Source organism: Leucoraja erinacea, chromosome 5, assembly GCF_028641065.1.
Source record: "Leucoraja erinacea ecotype New England chromosome 5, Leri_hhj_1, whole genome shotgun sequence".
Classification (NCBI taxonomy): domain Eukaryota; kingdom Metazoa; phylum Chordata; class Chondrichthyes; order Rajiformes; family Rajidae; genus Leucoraja; species Leucoraja erinaceus.
The window spans coordinates 35,106,852-35,123,424 of record NC_073381.1 but is presented as its reverse complement, the minus strand read 5'-3'; the positions used below and the strand labels follow the sequence as shown (position 1 = coordinate 35,123,424).

General features: G+C 43.8%; 1 protein-coding gene and 1 long non-coding RNA gene across 4 annotated transcripts in view; both read right to left on the bottom strand.

Moving 5' to 3' along the window:
• Positions 1 to 7,935: 7,935 nt before the first annotated feature.
• Positions 7,936 to 11,218, bottom strand: LOC129697113 (uncharacterized). Its single transcript, XR_008723452.1, has 2 exons — positions 9,228 to 11,218; positions 7,936 to 9,108 (listed from the first exon to the last, which is right to left on the bottom strand). It is a non-coding gene; the product is annotated as an uncharacterized LOC129697113 (long non-coding RNA).
• Positions 11,219 to 11,229: 11 nt separating this feature from the next.
• The window catches only part of LOC129697112 (flap endonuclease GEN homolog 1), a 37,041-nt gene continuing 31,697 nt past the window's right edge, over positions 11,230 to 16,573 (bottom strand). For all 3 annotated transcript variants that reach the window (XM_055635344.1, XM_055635345.1, XM_055635346.1), the window contains one exon: positions 11,230 to 13,243. In XM_055635344.1, coding sequence (XP_055491319.1) covers positions 11,715 to 13,243 — 1,529 coding nt within the window. In that variant the 3' untranslated portion in view covers positions 11,230 to 11,714. The remainder of the gene's footprint in view (positions 13,244 to 16,573) is intronic.

Genomic DNA, 16,573 nt, shown 5'->3' with positions numbered 1-16,573 from the left:
AATGAGTCAGACTCAATGGACTAAAGTAGCCTGTTTTTATATCATAAAGAGATTGTTATATGTAGCTTAGTTCACGTTTGAGAGATAGTATTGTAGTGGGGGGTATTTTATCAGGACAAATCATATGTACACTCACATAATAGCGTCCTGGGGAGCCGCGCTCATGGCGGGAGTGTCCCAGGGAGCTGCGCAGACCTGATCCACCCGCCGAACAACCGCGTTGTCGATGACCAGAACGATGACTGAAGACCCGAACGCGCCCCGGTAGTCCCGACTCACCCCACAGGCCTCCCAGGGGAGTGCGGCGAAGCCTGGCGGTGAGGCCTGTCTGGGTCGAAGGAGTTTCAATGATGGGAGCCACAGCGGTGGTAGCAGGAGACTTGATGGTGGCAGCAGATGCCTTGGCGGCAGTGGGGCCACAGCGGCAGCATGAGCTTCAGCAGAAACGTGGGCCTCGGCAGCAATGGGTGCCTCGGTGGCGGTGGGGCCTCGCAGTGGGGCCTCACGGTCAATGAGCGTGAGGGTGGAGGAGAAGACCATGGGGACCCGGTATGGGTGGACCGCTGTGAGGGACGGTGGAAGAACAAAGGGGACCCGGTGTGGGGGAGGGGAGGGTGGGCACTCTAGTTTAGAATCCTCTGCCCAGGGGATAAGTCTGTGTTCGTTGGTTTGTTCATTTGTTCCTGTGAAGGCGCTGTGCACACGGCAGCCAGACAACAGTCGCTTATCTTTTTCTTTTCGTTTTTCACTTTTAATTTCAAGTTTTTGTGTACCTTGTGTTTTGTGACTGTCGGCAGGCCAATTTCCCTCCAGGGATGAATAAAGTTTTATCGTATCGTATATAAAAGTGTAAATTATTGGCCTTGATTATTATTATTTTGGATGCATTTAAGTTTGCTGCTGTTACCTAGTTGGAGCTTGTTGAGGAAATGTCAGCAGTTCTGCATGCATAAAACATCTGCTGTACAGGTGAGGTCATGTGACTGGAGATAGAATATAGAACATAGAACAATGCAGCATAGGATCCGGGCCTTCAGCCCACAATGTCTGTGGCGAACATGATGCCAATTTAAACTAATCTCCTCTGCCTGTATGTGATCCATATCCCTCCATGTGTATGTACCCATCGATAAACCTCTTAGATGCACAATTGTATCTGAATTCCTTGCGGTGAATTTGCCATAATTTTCCAGCACATATGCTGGGGAATCTGTCTGCTGAACTTGCATCAGGCTGGACATAGTGCAGAAACAACAGAGAGGATAGGCTGTTAGAGGCCAAGTGTTGTTAAAGTACATTATTTTGAAAAATGGGCTGATTTAATTGTGTAAAAGCATCTTCAGGTACTTTTTTTACTTGTAGTAATTTTTAAAGTTACATTTGCTTCATTGATTTTGAAGAGTTTAGTTTAGTTCAGTTTAGTTTAGAGATAGAGCGTGGAAACAGGCCCTTTGGCCCACCTAGTCCACACTGACCAGCGATCCCCACACATTAACACTATCCAACAAGCACTAGGGACAATTTAGTTATACAAAGTCAAGTAACCTACAAATCTGTACGTCTTTGGAGCGTGGGAGGAAACCGAAGATCTCAGAGAAAATCCACACGGTCACGGGGAGAACGTACAAACTCTGTACAGACAAGCACCCGTAGTCGGGATCGAACCCGGGTCTCTGGCCTTGCAAGCGATGTAAGGCAGCAACTCTAATGCTGCGCCATCATGCCGTACCATTTTGAACGTTTCTAAATGTTAGGAGTGGATTTGAAACCTTGCTCATTAGTGGTTGTGGCAAATCCTAGCCCCACCCCCTGGGCTTGCAATCATTTACTATCAGGATACTATTTTCTTGCAAGTCATCACCAGCAGGCTTACAAAGTTCAGATTGTGCTTCACATGAAGGGCAGCAATGCATGTAGGCAGCACATTCCTGTCGAGTATTTTTTTAAAGCCCAAGTTATTCAAACCCATGGTTCTGAGAGGTGCCCTGGTTTGCAGAAAGAAGGTTGGTCAGGTTGTTGGTTGTAGGAGCATGTTGCAGCTTGTCAGGGTGTTTGTTTGGCAGCAACTGCAATTTAAAGGGCTATGAAACATCAAGTATAATTGAATAGATGAGTCCTTAATTTTTGCTCATGTACTTATTGAGAATCACCACAGCTTTCTTGTGATTCTGAATTCCAAAGTCTCACACCACTTGAGATAAAATCCTCCTCCTCATTTCAGTCTTAAATGAGTACCATCTTAGTTTGAGATGGCACCCCTTGGATTGACTCTTCCAAAACAGGACCGAAGCCTGTCACTGAATTCTTGATATGACATCACATAACAGAAACAGGCTCTTTGACCCAACTAGTCTATACTAACTAAAATGTGCAATGTAAACTAGTCCCATTTTCCTGTGTATGTGATCTTACCCTCTAAAACCCGTCTCACGGTGCGAGTCGACCCACGAGTGGCCCCGAGTTTAAAACAAATTAAACTTGCGGTAATCACGTACAATTAACGTAGCGGGAACGTCGGAACTCGTGGACGCAACTTAGCGACTCGTGGCGCTAACGGCAGGTACCCGGGAAACTTGTTAACTTTTGAAAAGCTTTAAACATGTTTAAAGATTTCCACGAGTCAAATTTACTCTTGAAGTTAAAATTTGAAACATTTAAACTCGTTGTAAGAACGTAGTAGCCCGTGAGTTTACCGTAGTGATTCGTGAGTCTACCGTGGGCACTCTTTAACTCAGCGGGCAGGCAGCTTCCCTGGAGAGAAAGAATGGGTGATGGGATGAGTTTCCAAAATTCTGCTGCCTTTGTGTTACTCCAGAACCGTGTGTTCACTTTTTGTCAACCAGCATCTGCCTTTTCTTGTGTATGACATAATTTGTATCCGTGGCAGTTGATTGTCGCTCCCTTCAATTTCACAGGGGGTCGGGACGGGGCTGGAGTTGGGAGGGAAAGGGGGGGGGGGGGGGGTAGGAGGAGGAGGGAGGGGAGGGGAGGTGGAGGGGGGGGGGGGTAGTTGGGGTGACTTAGTACGGGAGACAAGTGTACCGACTGTGTGGGCAGACGCTTTGGTAGTGATTGCCCATTGGGTTCACTGTAGAGGACTTCATAATGCAGAGAGCATTATAAACAGTGGAGCGATTAACCCTGGAAAGGGGGGTGACTTCTCTCTGAGTTCGACCCAGGAAACTGAAGCAGGAATTTTCTTGAGGTTATTAATGACAGGTAAATGGATGGAAAGGGTTTAGAGGGCTATAGGCCACATGCAGGCAAATAGGGCTACCCCAAGATGCCAATTTGGACAGCACAGCCAAGCTGGGCCGAAGGACCTGTTTCCATGTTGTACAGCATCATGACTAAGGCCCATCCAGTGGGATTGACATGTTTTGTATTTTTCCTTTCTAAAGATGCGGTGAATTTTGGTGACTATTGCACACTGCAGACCAGAAGCGCCTTCAATACCCAGAGAGAAGGGATGGGCGGGTTAGGTGAGCAGGAGAGTGGGGGCAAGGGCGGTACAGTTCCCAGTCTCAGCTCCTGTTCTACCGAGCATGTGGACGTGGATGGGAGGCTTGGTTGGCGGCTGCCCATGGTGAGGCAGAGCCGGAGTGCCCACTGACTCTCATCCCCCCAGTCCGTGGCCACACTGGGAGAGAGCCCCCGAGCCCCTGCCCAGGGGCGACTGGCACTGACCTGCTGGCGTCGCCAAAAGTGAAGACGGTGCAAAACCCCCACGCCAGGTGCAATGGGTGGGGAGCTGGAGAGGGGAGGGAAGGGGTCACACACATGGCCGGGAAGCAGAGGGGTGGGGGTGGGGGTGGTGACAGACAGGACCAACAATGAGATGGAGAAAGACAGAAACACCGACGTGCAAAGGAGACCTACAACAGTGCATGATCTCTCTCGCGTTATGGTGGGTGATTGTCGCCTGCCCGCTGTTCCTGACGCTAAAGCCTTGGGATCGTTGCCCTTCATGTTGGCGTGGAGGGGGAGGGGGTATTGTGCTGTTTGATCGCCCCCTGCTATCCGAGGGACAGGGAGACACAGCGGCTTTTGAGATTGGTGGGCAATCACTACCAAAGTGTCTGCCCACAGTCAGTACACCTCTCCTACACTTGTCTCCCATACGAAGTTACCCCAACCCCTCCCCCCCTCCTCTCCACACTTCCCCCCCCCCCCCCCCCCCCCCCCCCCCATCCCCTCCCAACTCCAGTCCCGTCCCGACCCCCTGGGAAACTGAAGGGAGCGACAATCAATTGCCACGGATACAAATGTCATACACAAGAAAGGGCAGATGCTGGTTGACAAAAAGTGAACACAGTGCTGGAGTAACACAAAGACGCAGCAGAACTTTGGAAACGTCATCCCGTCACCCATTCCTTCTCTCCAGAGATGCTGCCTGTCCCGCTGAGTGACCACTGAGGGAATTCCCACGTATATGAAGCAGAGAGAAACGCTCTGGCACTGGACGGTGCACATTTTCCCGTTGTAGGTCATATCAATAGATGCAGCCGCGCTGAATTCTATCTTTAACTCAAAGCTGCAGGATGGAGCTGTCTTCTTTAACACTGTTGCTTCGCTGCCACCGCCTCCTTGCTGCACAACGGCAGCGAGTGCGGGGCCGAGATCCTGCCTAGTTTTTTTAAGTTCTGAAATTGAATAACTTTCAATACTGAATCAGAATATACTTACTGTATGAGATGTTGTCCAGCTCCTCTGTTTGATACTTAAAACAGGCCTTCATTCACGGTTGGCTCAAGAGTAACTCAGGAGAGGAACTTGGTAACTCGGGAGAGGAACTTGATACATCGCAGAAATGAGAAGTAAACGGCAAACTTAGACATACACGTGGGAACTCGTTTAAACTCGTGAACATTAACTTTGAATCTCGTAGACAACCACGAGTGTGATTTTTTCTTTCACTCGGGATCACTCGTGGGTGGACTCGCACCTTGAGACAGGGCCATAAATCTTTCCTAATCATGTACCTGTCCCAAGTGTTTTTTAAATGCTGTAAATGTATTTTAGTCTTCCTGATTAGCACTGTGCTGGCTTTATACCAGAAAGTACCTTTGTGTTGCAGCCTTCTGTAGCTGTCCTTCATTTGCAAACTACTTTACATTTAACCACATTTCATCCCATTTTCCAACTCACGTCCTATCAATATCACCGTAAACCTTTTTTTAATGCTCCTCACAGCTTGATTTTCCACTTACGTTTGGACCATCTACAAATCTGTACCTTTGCTTCCTTCTGCTAAATATTGTAAACTGCACTAATCCTGCAGCACTAATCCCTGCAAAACAAGTTGCCTAATGATATTTACCTGCTAATTCCTACACACTATTTCTGCTAGCCGGCCAACCCTCTATCCATTCGTATTTTGAACATCACAAAGTTATCTTACAAAGTAACCAAGTGGGGCAGCTTCACAAATACTATATCTCCATCTATTCTGATGGATGTCTCTCTCAAAAGGACCCGTTTACTCCTACTCTTTGCTTCCCGTTTGGCTGGCAAACAGGAAGCAAAGAGTAGGAGTAAACGGGTCCTTTTCACAATGGCAGGCAGTGACTAGTGGGGTACCGCAAGGCTCAGTGCTGGGACCCCAGCTATTTACAATATATATTAATGATCTGGATGGGGGAATTGAAGGCAATATCTCCAAGTTTGCGGATGACACTAAGCTGGGGGGCAGTGTTAGCTGTGAGGAGGATGCTAGGAGACTGCAAGGTGACTTGGATAGGCTGGGTGAGTGGGCAAATGTTTGGCAGATGCAGTATAATGTGGATAAATGTGAGGTTATCCATTTTGGTGGCAAAAACGGGAAAGCAGACTATTATCTAAATGGTGGCCGATTGGGAAAGGGGGAGATGCAGCGAGACCTGGGTGTCATGGTACACCAGTCATTGAAGGTAGGCATGCAGGTGCAGCAGGCAGTAAAGAAAGCAAATGGTATGTTAGCTTTCATTGCAAAAGGATTTGAGTATAGGAGCAGGGAGGTTCTACTGCAGTTGTACAGGGTCTTGGTGAGACCACACCTGGAGTATTGCGTAGTTTTGGTCTCCAAATCTGAGGAAGGACATTATTGCCATAGAGGGAGTGCAGAGAAGGTTCACCAGAATGATTCCTGGGATGTCAGGACTGTCTTATGAAGAAAGACTGGATAGACTTGGTTTATACTCTCTAGAATTTAGGAGATTGAGAGGGGATCTTATAGAAACTTACAAAATTCTTAAGGGGTTGGACAGGCTAGATGCAGGAAGATTGTTCCCAATGTTAGGGAAGTCCAGGACAAGGGGTCACAGCTTAAGGATAAGGGGGAAATCCTTTAAAACCGAGATGAGAAGAACTTTTTTCACACAGAGAGTGGTGAATCTCTGTAACTCTCTGCCACAGAGGGTAGTTGAGGCCAGTTCATTGGCTATATTTAAGAGGGAGTTAGATGTGGCCCTTGTGGCTAAGGGGATCAGGGGGTATGGAGAGAAGGCAGGTACGGGATACTGAGTTGGATGATCAGCCATGATCATATTGAATGGCGGTGCAGGCTTGAAGGGCCGAATGGCCTACTCCTGCACCTAATTTCTATGTTTCAAAGAACCTGAATTAAATTTACCAGGTATGATTCACTTTATGAAGCCACGCTGACTCTGCTTGATCAGTTTATGACTTTGCAAATGTTGTTATTGTCTGCTTAATAATTGATTTATACATTTTTCCAATAGTATACTTTAGGTTGGACATCCTACTTTTGCACTTTCAACCTCCTGCCCGTTCTGAACAAGAATATTACACCAGCAGTCTTCCAGCTAAGATATTTTGCCGTAATTCTATGTGGCCAAATTGTTAGGATTATAGAGTGCAAATGAACAGGTCCTGCAACTTATCAGCCTTTACCTTATTAGTTTGCCTACTATTAATTCTCTAGTAATAATAGTGTTTAATTCCTTCCCAAATTTTTGGATACAAACAATAACTTCAGCATCAGAAATATTGACTAGATGTGTTTAGCATGTCTTTCAAGGAATATTTACACTGAAACAAACTAAATGTGTGATTTTATTGGTTGTATGCCTGCATGAGGCACATCACTCAATGTATTTTAACAGCAGAGTGGTGCATCTTGGATGGGTTGTCTTGGGCCTTATCTACACATTTACACACAGGACTAGCAGTGTCGCTGTTGTTTTGAATATTTCTACTAATTAAGGGTGCAAAAATAATTTAAGCATTTAATGTTTTTTTAGATGTGATTATTTGTGCTGGATTCTTTCTTCCCAAAGTGCTAGAAGGAAGTCAGGCATTATCTGTGAAGGTAAATGGACAGACAACGCTTTGGGTTCAGGCCCTTCTTCAGAGTAAGAATTCTGACCCAAAGCGTCCTCTATCCATTTCCCTCCACAGATGCTGTTTGATCCGCTGAGGGCCTCCAGCACTGTTTTCTGAGTTTAAAAAAAGCTTGTTTTAAAGTTCAAGAACTTTGGTATCTATTCCCAAGACAGATCTAGACTAATTGTATTTATGAGGCCAATATTGGTGTTGCTTGCTGTATCTCCATACTCAGATCTATACTATGCTGAAATATGTACCTGGATTACCTTTGATACGTATTCAAGTAAAAGGTAAAAGCAAAATAGATAAGCAAAGGTTTTGTTGAGTCAACAATTTTTTCACACCTTTATTAACATTATATGTAGAACCTTCATAAAGCAGATATTTATGAGATTTCAGTGAAAATAATTCATTTCCTTTCAGTTCACTTTCCACCATTTTATAGTTCCGATAATTGCATTTTAAAGCATTAGAGACAACCGAGAGAATTTTTATTTAACTTGTTACTTTAATTGATCATTTAATTGATGTTGTTTTCAAATAAGCATTACTTCACCAAATAAACACTAACATTTTTTCCATCTTTGTAGAACCTTTTTGAAGTACATAGAGCAATTTAAACCATGAAAGATCAAAGTAAGCTTTCCCCAGGGGTTCAGGAGATCTATCAGGTCACCAGCTTATCCAAGACCTTTCACAAATGAGTGCGAATGACACACAGGAGTCTTTGCTGTGATTTAGTCATGCAAAATTGTGGGACACTTACATGCGATGCTCTTTTCTCAGTAGGTAACTCTGTAATTTGGCTATTAAATTAAGTAGTACAATCAATCCGTGTAACAGACAGACACAAGAAGGGGCAGAGAAAAGTGGGGTTTGGCCATGGGCAGGCAGATAAGGTTCACGGTCCTCACACAGATGGTGGGCTAAAGGGAACTCTTCTTGTGCTATATTGTTTTATATTCTGAATCGATTTATTTAATTAGTCATCTCACTACCCAATGCCTCATCCAGCTGTTCCACTTTGCTGGTATAGCTCAAAGAAAATATTGATTTTACTTCGGAGTCACGCGAGTGGCTACGTGAAGAACCCCACCAGGACGCATGCGTGTCATATCGCTACACGCATTGCGAAACAGTCAGGCGGGGTGGAACGACGTTCCCCCGCAGCGGCAGTTTAAAAGCCGGAACCTGCAGGTAAGAGTTACTCTGCGGTCTTTTTGTGTTTTCCCATACTGATTTACAGGTGGGGAGCATGGACAAGTCGAAGAAAACAACGAGGGCTGCGACAAAGCTGGTGGGGGAGGACCGCGGAGTAGCGGGCAGCCAGCAGCAGCACAAGAATCACCTATAATGGGATCGGCTGTGCCCGATGTCGCCTCCGCACCGGCCAGATCCACTCCGTGGCCGGGCGGTAAGGCAAAACAAAAAACCAACAAAGTCGTGGACTCAGATGAGTCCGACTTTGAGCAGCTGCGAGCGGCCAGCGACCGTGAGCGCTGGAGCCGGATGGAGCATTGTGTGGAGCATTTGCTCCAACGTGACAGGCTCCGGGAGATGGAGTCAAGTTACTGTGGGCACTATGTAAAACCCACAGCAGCACCTCTTGTAGGGCTGCACAGTGCATCCTCCTCGTCAGAGGGGAGTACTGGGGGTCAGTTCTGGGCTGATCCTGAAGAGGGGTTTGCAGAAGAGAAATCAAGTGTGCAGGGGGTGCAGGAACGTGAAAATCTACTGGACATGGTGTCCAACTTCATACAGCCAGACAAGACTGGCCAAAACCTGGAACAAAAACTAGCTGCCAGTATAGATTATATGTCCTTTAACCAGCTACAGGAACAGGCTGTATTGGACACTTGGCACCGGGTAACTGTATATCCCTGAATGTTCCTGTTGTAAACAATTGCATATGGAAACATATCGGAGTAGGAGTTAGAGGCATGGATGTCAAACTCCAAAAGGTATTAAAGCTCCTAACAGCGGGGCTAACAGCTTTCACCCGTACAGTAGATGAGAAGGACATGTCGCAGGACCAACAGGATGCACTGGCACTGCTTTGCAACACACAATATGAAATAAACAGCATGTCTTTCTCTCTGTCATGGTGGAGACCTTGACCACACCTCATACATTTCCCACACCTCTATTTTCAGCATTATTCCTCCCAGACAGAGATCTGTCATCTTTACCTTCCACTCTAATAACTCTGCATTCAATAGATTCTCAATCTCTATCATCTCTGACAAGGCACCACCAAATTCATATCCATCTCTTCAGTATTTCAAAGGGATAATTCCTTTTTGGGTAGACAAAAATGCAGGAGAAACTCAGTGGGTGAGGCAGCATCTATGGAGCGAAGGAAATAGGCAATGTTTCGAGCCGAAACCCTTCTTCAGACTGATGTCGGAGGGAGGAGAACTTCAAAGTAGGCATACCTTGAGGAGATTTTGCAGTGGAATAGACAAAATGTTTAAGAAGGAACTGCAGATGCTGGAAAATCGAAGGTAGACAAAAATGCTGCAGAAACTCAGTGGGCGAGGCTGCATCACTGGAGCGGAGGAATAGGTGACGTTTCGGGTCAAGACCTCTCTGCAGACTAGTTCTTTCTTAAACACTCCAATGCCACCAGAGCAGATTCACCAACTATCCCTTCATCTCTTTCCTACTGGCTTTACCTTGCACTAAACTTCATTCCCTTATCACGTATCTATACACCACAAATGGATCGGTTGTAATCATGTATTGTGCTGACTGGTTAGCACGCAATAAAAAGCTTTTCACTGTACCTCAGTATACGTGACAGTAAACTAAACTGATCTGCTGTCTTTCAAAATGAAGCAGCAATTCCAATATAGTGTGCTGCATTTGATGCGCACAATGGTAGATGGTCACTTCATGGAACACCTGCATTTAATCCACAGCAGTGAACCTGAGCTTTTGGTAGCCTGTCACTTTAATTCCTACCCCACACCCAGACTGATCTTTCTGTAGGTGACCTGCATTATTACAACAAAACTCAATGCAAGCCTGAGAAACATGTTACTGCACAATGGCACAGCTGGTAGAGCTTCTGCCTCAATGTGAGATCCAGATTCAGTCCTGACTTCACGTGCTATGTGGAATTTGTGCGTTCTCCTTGTGTCTGTGCGGATTTCCTGGTTTCCTCCCTCATCCCAAAGGTGTATGGGTTTGAAGGTTAATTGACCTCTGTAAATAGCCCCCAGTGTGCAAGGAGTGGATAATGTGATAACATGGAACCTGTGTGAACGGATGATCGATGGCTGGCGTGTTCAGTGGGCTGAAGTGCCTGTTTCTAAACTAAATATATCATCAGTCTTCAAGATTCATTATTTAATGTTTCTGCTGTCACCATATCAGCCCATTTATCCTTTTCTTATTTGTATAGCCTGGCCAGCTGGGTGTGATCCACAACCATGCTATTAGAAATACATTACACAGGTAAAAGCACACTCTGATCCTAACTGCAATTCCCATTGCTACAACTCATATGGTCACACACAATCGGAGATATTCCCTTTGTTCCACCCATCCCTCTCCCACATCCTTTGCTACGGAAAACTTATCTTTTTTTAAAGTTTCTGAAATGCTATTATTATTCCGCTGATGCACCCTAACCATTTCCAACATTTTCTTTTATTTGTTTTAAATAATCTAATTTGCATTATACTGATGTTCTCTATTATATCAGATAGATTACAACCTCACAACTGATTTATGGTTTATTTTACTTCTATCTGCTCCGATTCATTTCATATTACTAGATTAAATACTAAATCTTCCCTTGGGCTTTCTACTTATTCCATAAACTCTGTGCTCATGTCTCCATTATTTCCTCTTTGGACCAATTAACACCAGGGTGATTGGAATCCCCATGATTTAACACCAGGGTGATTGGAATCCCCATGATTATTATTCCTTTTTGTTAATGCACTTTCTAACTTGTCTGCATGCATCATCCTCCACATCTGTTCTTATCTGTAGACCAAACTAATTAATGTGATTGATCCTTTATTATCATTTATCTCAATACAAAATAATTTTATTTTTACCTTCAGAGAAACAGAATAATGAATGGGAAGAGGGGTTGAGAGGTTAAAATGTTCCCAATGCAAGTGAAATAGTTAAACTATACTAAAAAATATTTATATTTAAAACTCACCGTTATAAATGAAATTAGAATGTGCCAGTAACAGAATAAGGTGGAAAGTGATAAGGAAAATTAATTAAGAAGAAGAATTTTTTTTAAATATACTCTTTGGAACATTTAAAATGACTGCCAGTTTGCAATGCAGGAAATTCAACGTGAGCAAATATGGTGTCAGACTGTTCTCAAATTTCTGCAACTGAGTGAAATAATTCAACTGGAGTTAAAACTTTAGTCTTTCAGAAAGTGGAAGGGGACTGTCACTTATTACTATAATGGAATCGTCAGCATCACCAGGGTTTTTCTGATTTTCCACACTGCGCAAAGGCAATTTCAGCAGAATGGTGTCACTGCCACAAGTATTTTTCTGGGAGATGACACGGTTGCTCTTAACTTTGTTGTACTTGCGCAATTGTGTTTGGTCATTATTCCTTAAAACAGTAGCATTATCTACTTCACACCGACTATTGGTACTACAAATTCTATCAATGGTAGGCCTGCATTTATTCTGCTGAACATGAGGTTGTTTGTGTTGTGCAGTGCAGAATGGGATTACTGTGTTCTCTCCAGCTCTTAAATGGATGCCTTGCTTTTGGTTCAGATTTTTTGAAATCTCTGAATCACTATCTTCGCTAGATGAATATATGGTGTAATACACACCTTTTGGTGCAATTGTCGCTCTACATCCATTCACTGTTTTCGTTCTGATTGGTTTGCATGATTTTTTTTCCTCCACTGCAGATGTGATGCACTCTGGATTTAAAATTTGGTACGAATACAATACTGGGTCACAAGTTCCAAAAACGCTTTCCCTTGAATCTTTTATCACCTTCTTTTTGGGTACAGTCCGTGGTTTGGAATGATGACCTGCAATTTTCTTAGAAATGTATATTTCCTTTCCCTCTTGCTGAGCATGTCGAGTTTCTGAGAATGAATCCCTGGCGAGTTTCTCTTTATTGGAATTACTTGCGAGTTTGGCCTCAATAAGAGACTTAGAATCTGCTTCAGCAGATGGTATATCACTTTTAATGGAAGCAGAACCTGGCAAATTGTTGTTTTCACTTGAATTCGAGTTTGCCCGAGGCAGAGATAAAACCTGGCATGAATTATTCAATAGAATTCTCTCTTTTAAAGGCAGGTGATTAAAATCCTGCAGCATGGGCGTATCCTCATAAAATAATTCCATATTTTTTCTAACACATTCTTGAGAAGGCACTGCAGGATTTTTCTTCCAGGCATCATCTTCCATTGATTTGATGGAAGAGCTAATGGGAACACAATTCCCATTATTCACTAACTGAGCTTGTTCAGTTTGTATTACCGGAGAACGCCCTGAATGTGGTGTACTAAATGATTGACTCCAGTCTATATCACTTAAGTGCATCTCTGCAACCAATAAAGACGCTGATGGAGAAACAGTGGAGGGACTCATCCCATTTTCTGATGCTTTGAGAAATAAAGACTCACTATCAAATTTTTCTTCTTCTGCACTGTGATGTTTTGCAGATTGTGAAATGTCAATTGTGGATTCCCTCCAGAAATCTTTGGGCAACACAGAATATTCAATAGAAAAGCCAATAGATGTAGTCAGATGTGTCCCGTTGGAAGGATTTGTTTGTTGATCTGCATTCTTTAGATCAAGTTGCCTTTTTGCATCCAAACTTTGATCAACAGGTTGTAAACTCATTGTCGACATTAGTTGAATAATTTCATCAGGCACTGGTGTGGTCTTGTCTTTTTTCTTACTTTTACCTGAAGCAAAACACAAGAAAGGAGATCCATTTTAACAGTTAAAAACCTATGGTAAATTCCGTTTCAGGGATTGCGGCACTTTGCTCAATGAACTTTGAGATAGTCAAAAGTACATTAATTGGATGGAAAGAGACAAGGAGGTTTTTAAATTACGAGAATAATATACGAGTCCAGACATACATCAGGTGTCTTCAAAGCCATTAAAACACCATTTTAGAACATTGCCCCTGAAATTCATTCTATTATAATGTATGGCTGCAGAAACGGCATTTCGTTTGGACCTCAAGGGGTCCAAATGACAATTAAATGTATCTTGTATCTTGTATCTCTTGTAAAAGAAAATTAACATTTCAGGGAGAGTAGAACATGCTGATTATGCTAGATAACATTGTTGGAATGACTCGGTAGATAAGATGGTATCTGTGGAGAGAGAAACAGTTAATATTTCAGACTGTTGACCCATCAGGAGTGATCAAACATCATTAACCTGAAACATGGCTACCTCGTCTCTCTCCTCAGATGCTACTTGACCTGCAATTTATAGAAACATAGAAAATAGGTGCAGGAGGAGGCCATTCGGCCCTTCGAGCCTGCACCGCCATTCATTGTGATCATGGCTGATCATCCAACACAGTATCCCGTACCTGCCTTCTCTCCATACCCCCTGATCCCATTAGCCACAAGGGCCACATCAAACTCCCTCTTAAATATAGCCAATAAACTGGCCTCAACTACCCTCTGTGGCAGAGAGTTCCAGAGATTCACCACTCTCTGTGTGAAAAATGTTTTTCTCATCTCGGTCTTAAAGGATTTCCCCCTTATCCTTAAGCTGTGACCCTTGTCCTGGACTTCCCCAACATCGGGAACAATCTTCCTGCATCTAGCCTGTCCAACCCCTTAAGGATTTTGTAAGTTTCTATAAGATCCCCCCTCAATCTCCTAAATTCTAGCGAGTATAGGCCGAGTCTATCCAGTCTTTCTTCATATGAAAGTCCAGACATCCCAGGACTTCTCCCCATATCCCTCGACTCCACTAGCCCTTAGAGCTCTATCTAACTCTCTCTTAAATCCATCCAGTGATTTGGTCTCCACTGCCCTCTGTGGCAGATAATTCCATAAATTCACAACTCTCTGGGAGAAATAGTTTTTTCTCACCTCAGTCGTAAATTACCTCCCCTTTATTCTAAGACTGTGCCCCTGGTTCTGGACTCGCCCAACATAGGGAACATTTTTCCCGCATCTAGCTTGTCTAGTCCATTTATAATTTTATATGTTTCTATAAGATCCCCTCTCATCCTTCTAAACTCCAGTGAATACAAGCCTAGTCTTTTCAATCTTTCCTCATATGACAGTCCCGCCATCCCAGGGATCAATCTCGTGAACCTACGCTGCACTGCCTCAATCACAAGGATGTCCTTCCTCAAATTAGGAGACCAAAACTGTACACAATACTCCAGATGTGGTCTCACTAGAGCCCTATACAACTGCAGAAGAACCTCTTATTACTCCTATACTGAAATCCTCTTGTTATGTAGGCCAACATTCCATTAACTTTCTTCACTGCCTGCTGTACCTGCACGCCAACTTTCAGTGACCGGTGTACAAGGATATCCAGGTCTCGCTGTACCTCCCCCTAACCTAACCTAACCCAGTTGAGATAATAATCTGCCCCCTTGTTTTTGCCGCCAAAGTGGATAACCTCGCATTTATCTATATTATACTGCATCTGCCAGGCATCTGCCCACTCACTCAACCTGTCCAGGTCACCCTGCAACCTCTTAACATCCTCTTCACAGTTCACACTGCCACCCAGCTTTGTGTCATCCGCCAACTTGCGAATATTTTCAACATTTTCTGTTATCCCATAATGGGCAGCACCTGTAGTTATTTAGATTTTTTAATGTTAATTCTACTGCAAGTCTCTTTAGCTATGTCATATCAAATAGGGGTGAATTTCTAAGCAGAGATGCTACATAGTGTTATCAATAATCGTTGTATATTACTATTCTTGGTAATGAATCAATACTCCAAATTGCTCATTAATTAAAATTAAATTGTGTTTAAAAAAAAAAGGTATTTCTCCTCCCCCTGCTACAATTTGGATAGAGGTCTGGAATGCCACCCTTGCTAAACTAAGAACCCCATCGCTCTTGTAATTTTCCTTAATCAGTGCAAATATTATACTAACTACAACAGCAGTTGTTAACAAATCCCAAAACAACGACAGTGTCACTTCGCCTAACATCTCCGCTCAGTTCGCAATAACCAACCTGATCTACCGGTGGCTCAGCACTTCAACTCCCCCTCCCGTTCCGAATCCGACCTTTCTGTCCTGGGCCTCTTCCCTGGCCAGAGTGAGGCCCACCGTAAATTGGAGGAGCAGCATCTAATATTTCACTTGGGTCGTTTACACCACAGCGGTATGAACATTGACTTCTCCAATTTCAGGTAGTCCCTGCTTTCTCCTCCCCTTCTCAGCTCAGATGGGTGGAACAAAGGGAATATCTCCCTCAGCCCACTGTCCTCCCCTCTTCCCTTCTTCTCCCTCCCCCCACCCTCACATCAGTCTGAAGAAGGGTCTCGACCCGAAACATTGCCTATTTCCTTCGCTCCATAGATGCTGCCTCACCCGCTGAGTTTCTCCAGCATTTTTGTCTACCACAACAATGACTTATTACTCCAGTTTCAGGAGAAGCCGGAGGCTGGCGAAGTGACTTGGAACATGAACAGCAGTCTGAAATTGGTTTCCTTCAAAACTTGAAATTTAGTTTTTTCTTTCTCCCCAGATCCAAACCCTCATTCATTTGAAGTCTGGAACCACAGCAATAAATAAACACAATCATCTTCCCTCTTTTCCTCTCCGCTATAAAGGGAAAAATAAAACATGAACCGTGAAACAGATTCTCAAATTGTTCACGCCATCGTGTCCTAGTCAGTTAAAAAATAGCCACCTAACCGAACACAGTCGTTTAGCACTTAATCCACAGTCCTGCAGGTCATGGTTTTTCAAATATACATTTTAATTGTTTTTTAAGTGTAGTGAGTTTACCCTTTATAGCAGTAAGTTCCAGACACCTTTAACCTTTAAATAAAAGCATTTTTTCTCATTTCCTCTAATTCTCTAAATCTATGTTCCAGGCTTTTGATCCTACTGCTGTGGGAAATTAATCTAACCTATTTACCCTATCTAGGTCATTCTCAATTCCCACCACTGCTACTGTCACCAAGCAATATTATTTTGTTGGGCTTACCATTTACGATTAGGATCTTCAAATGACATGATAACATTGGCAGATCTGGAAAGGTTAGGTGCACACATGTCAATGGCTT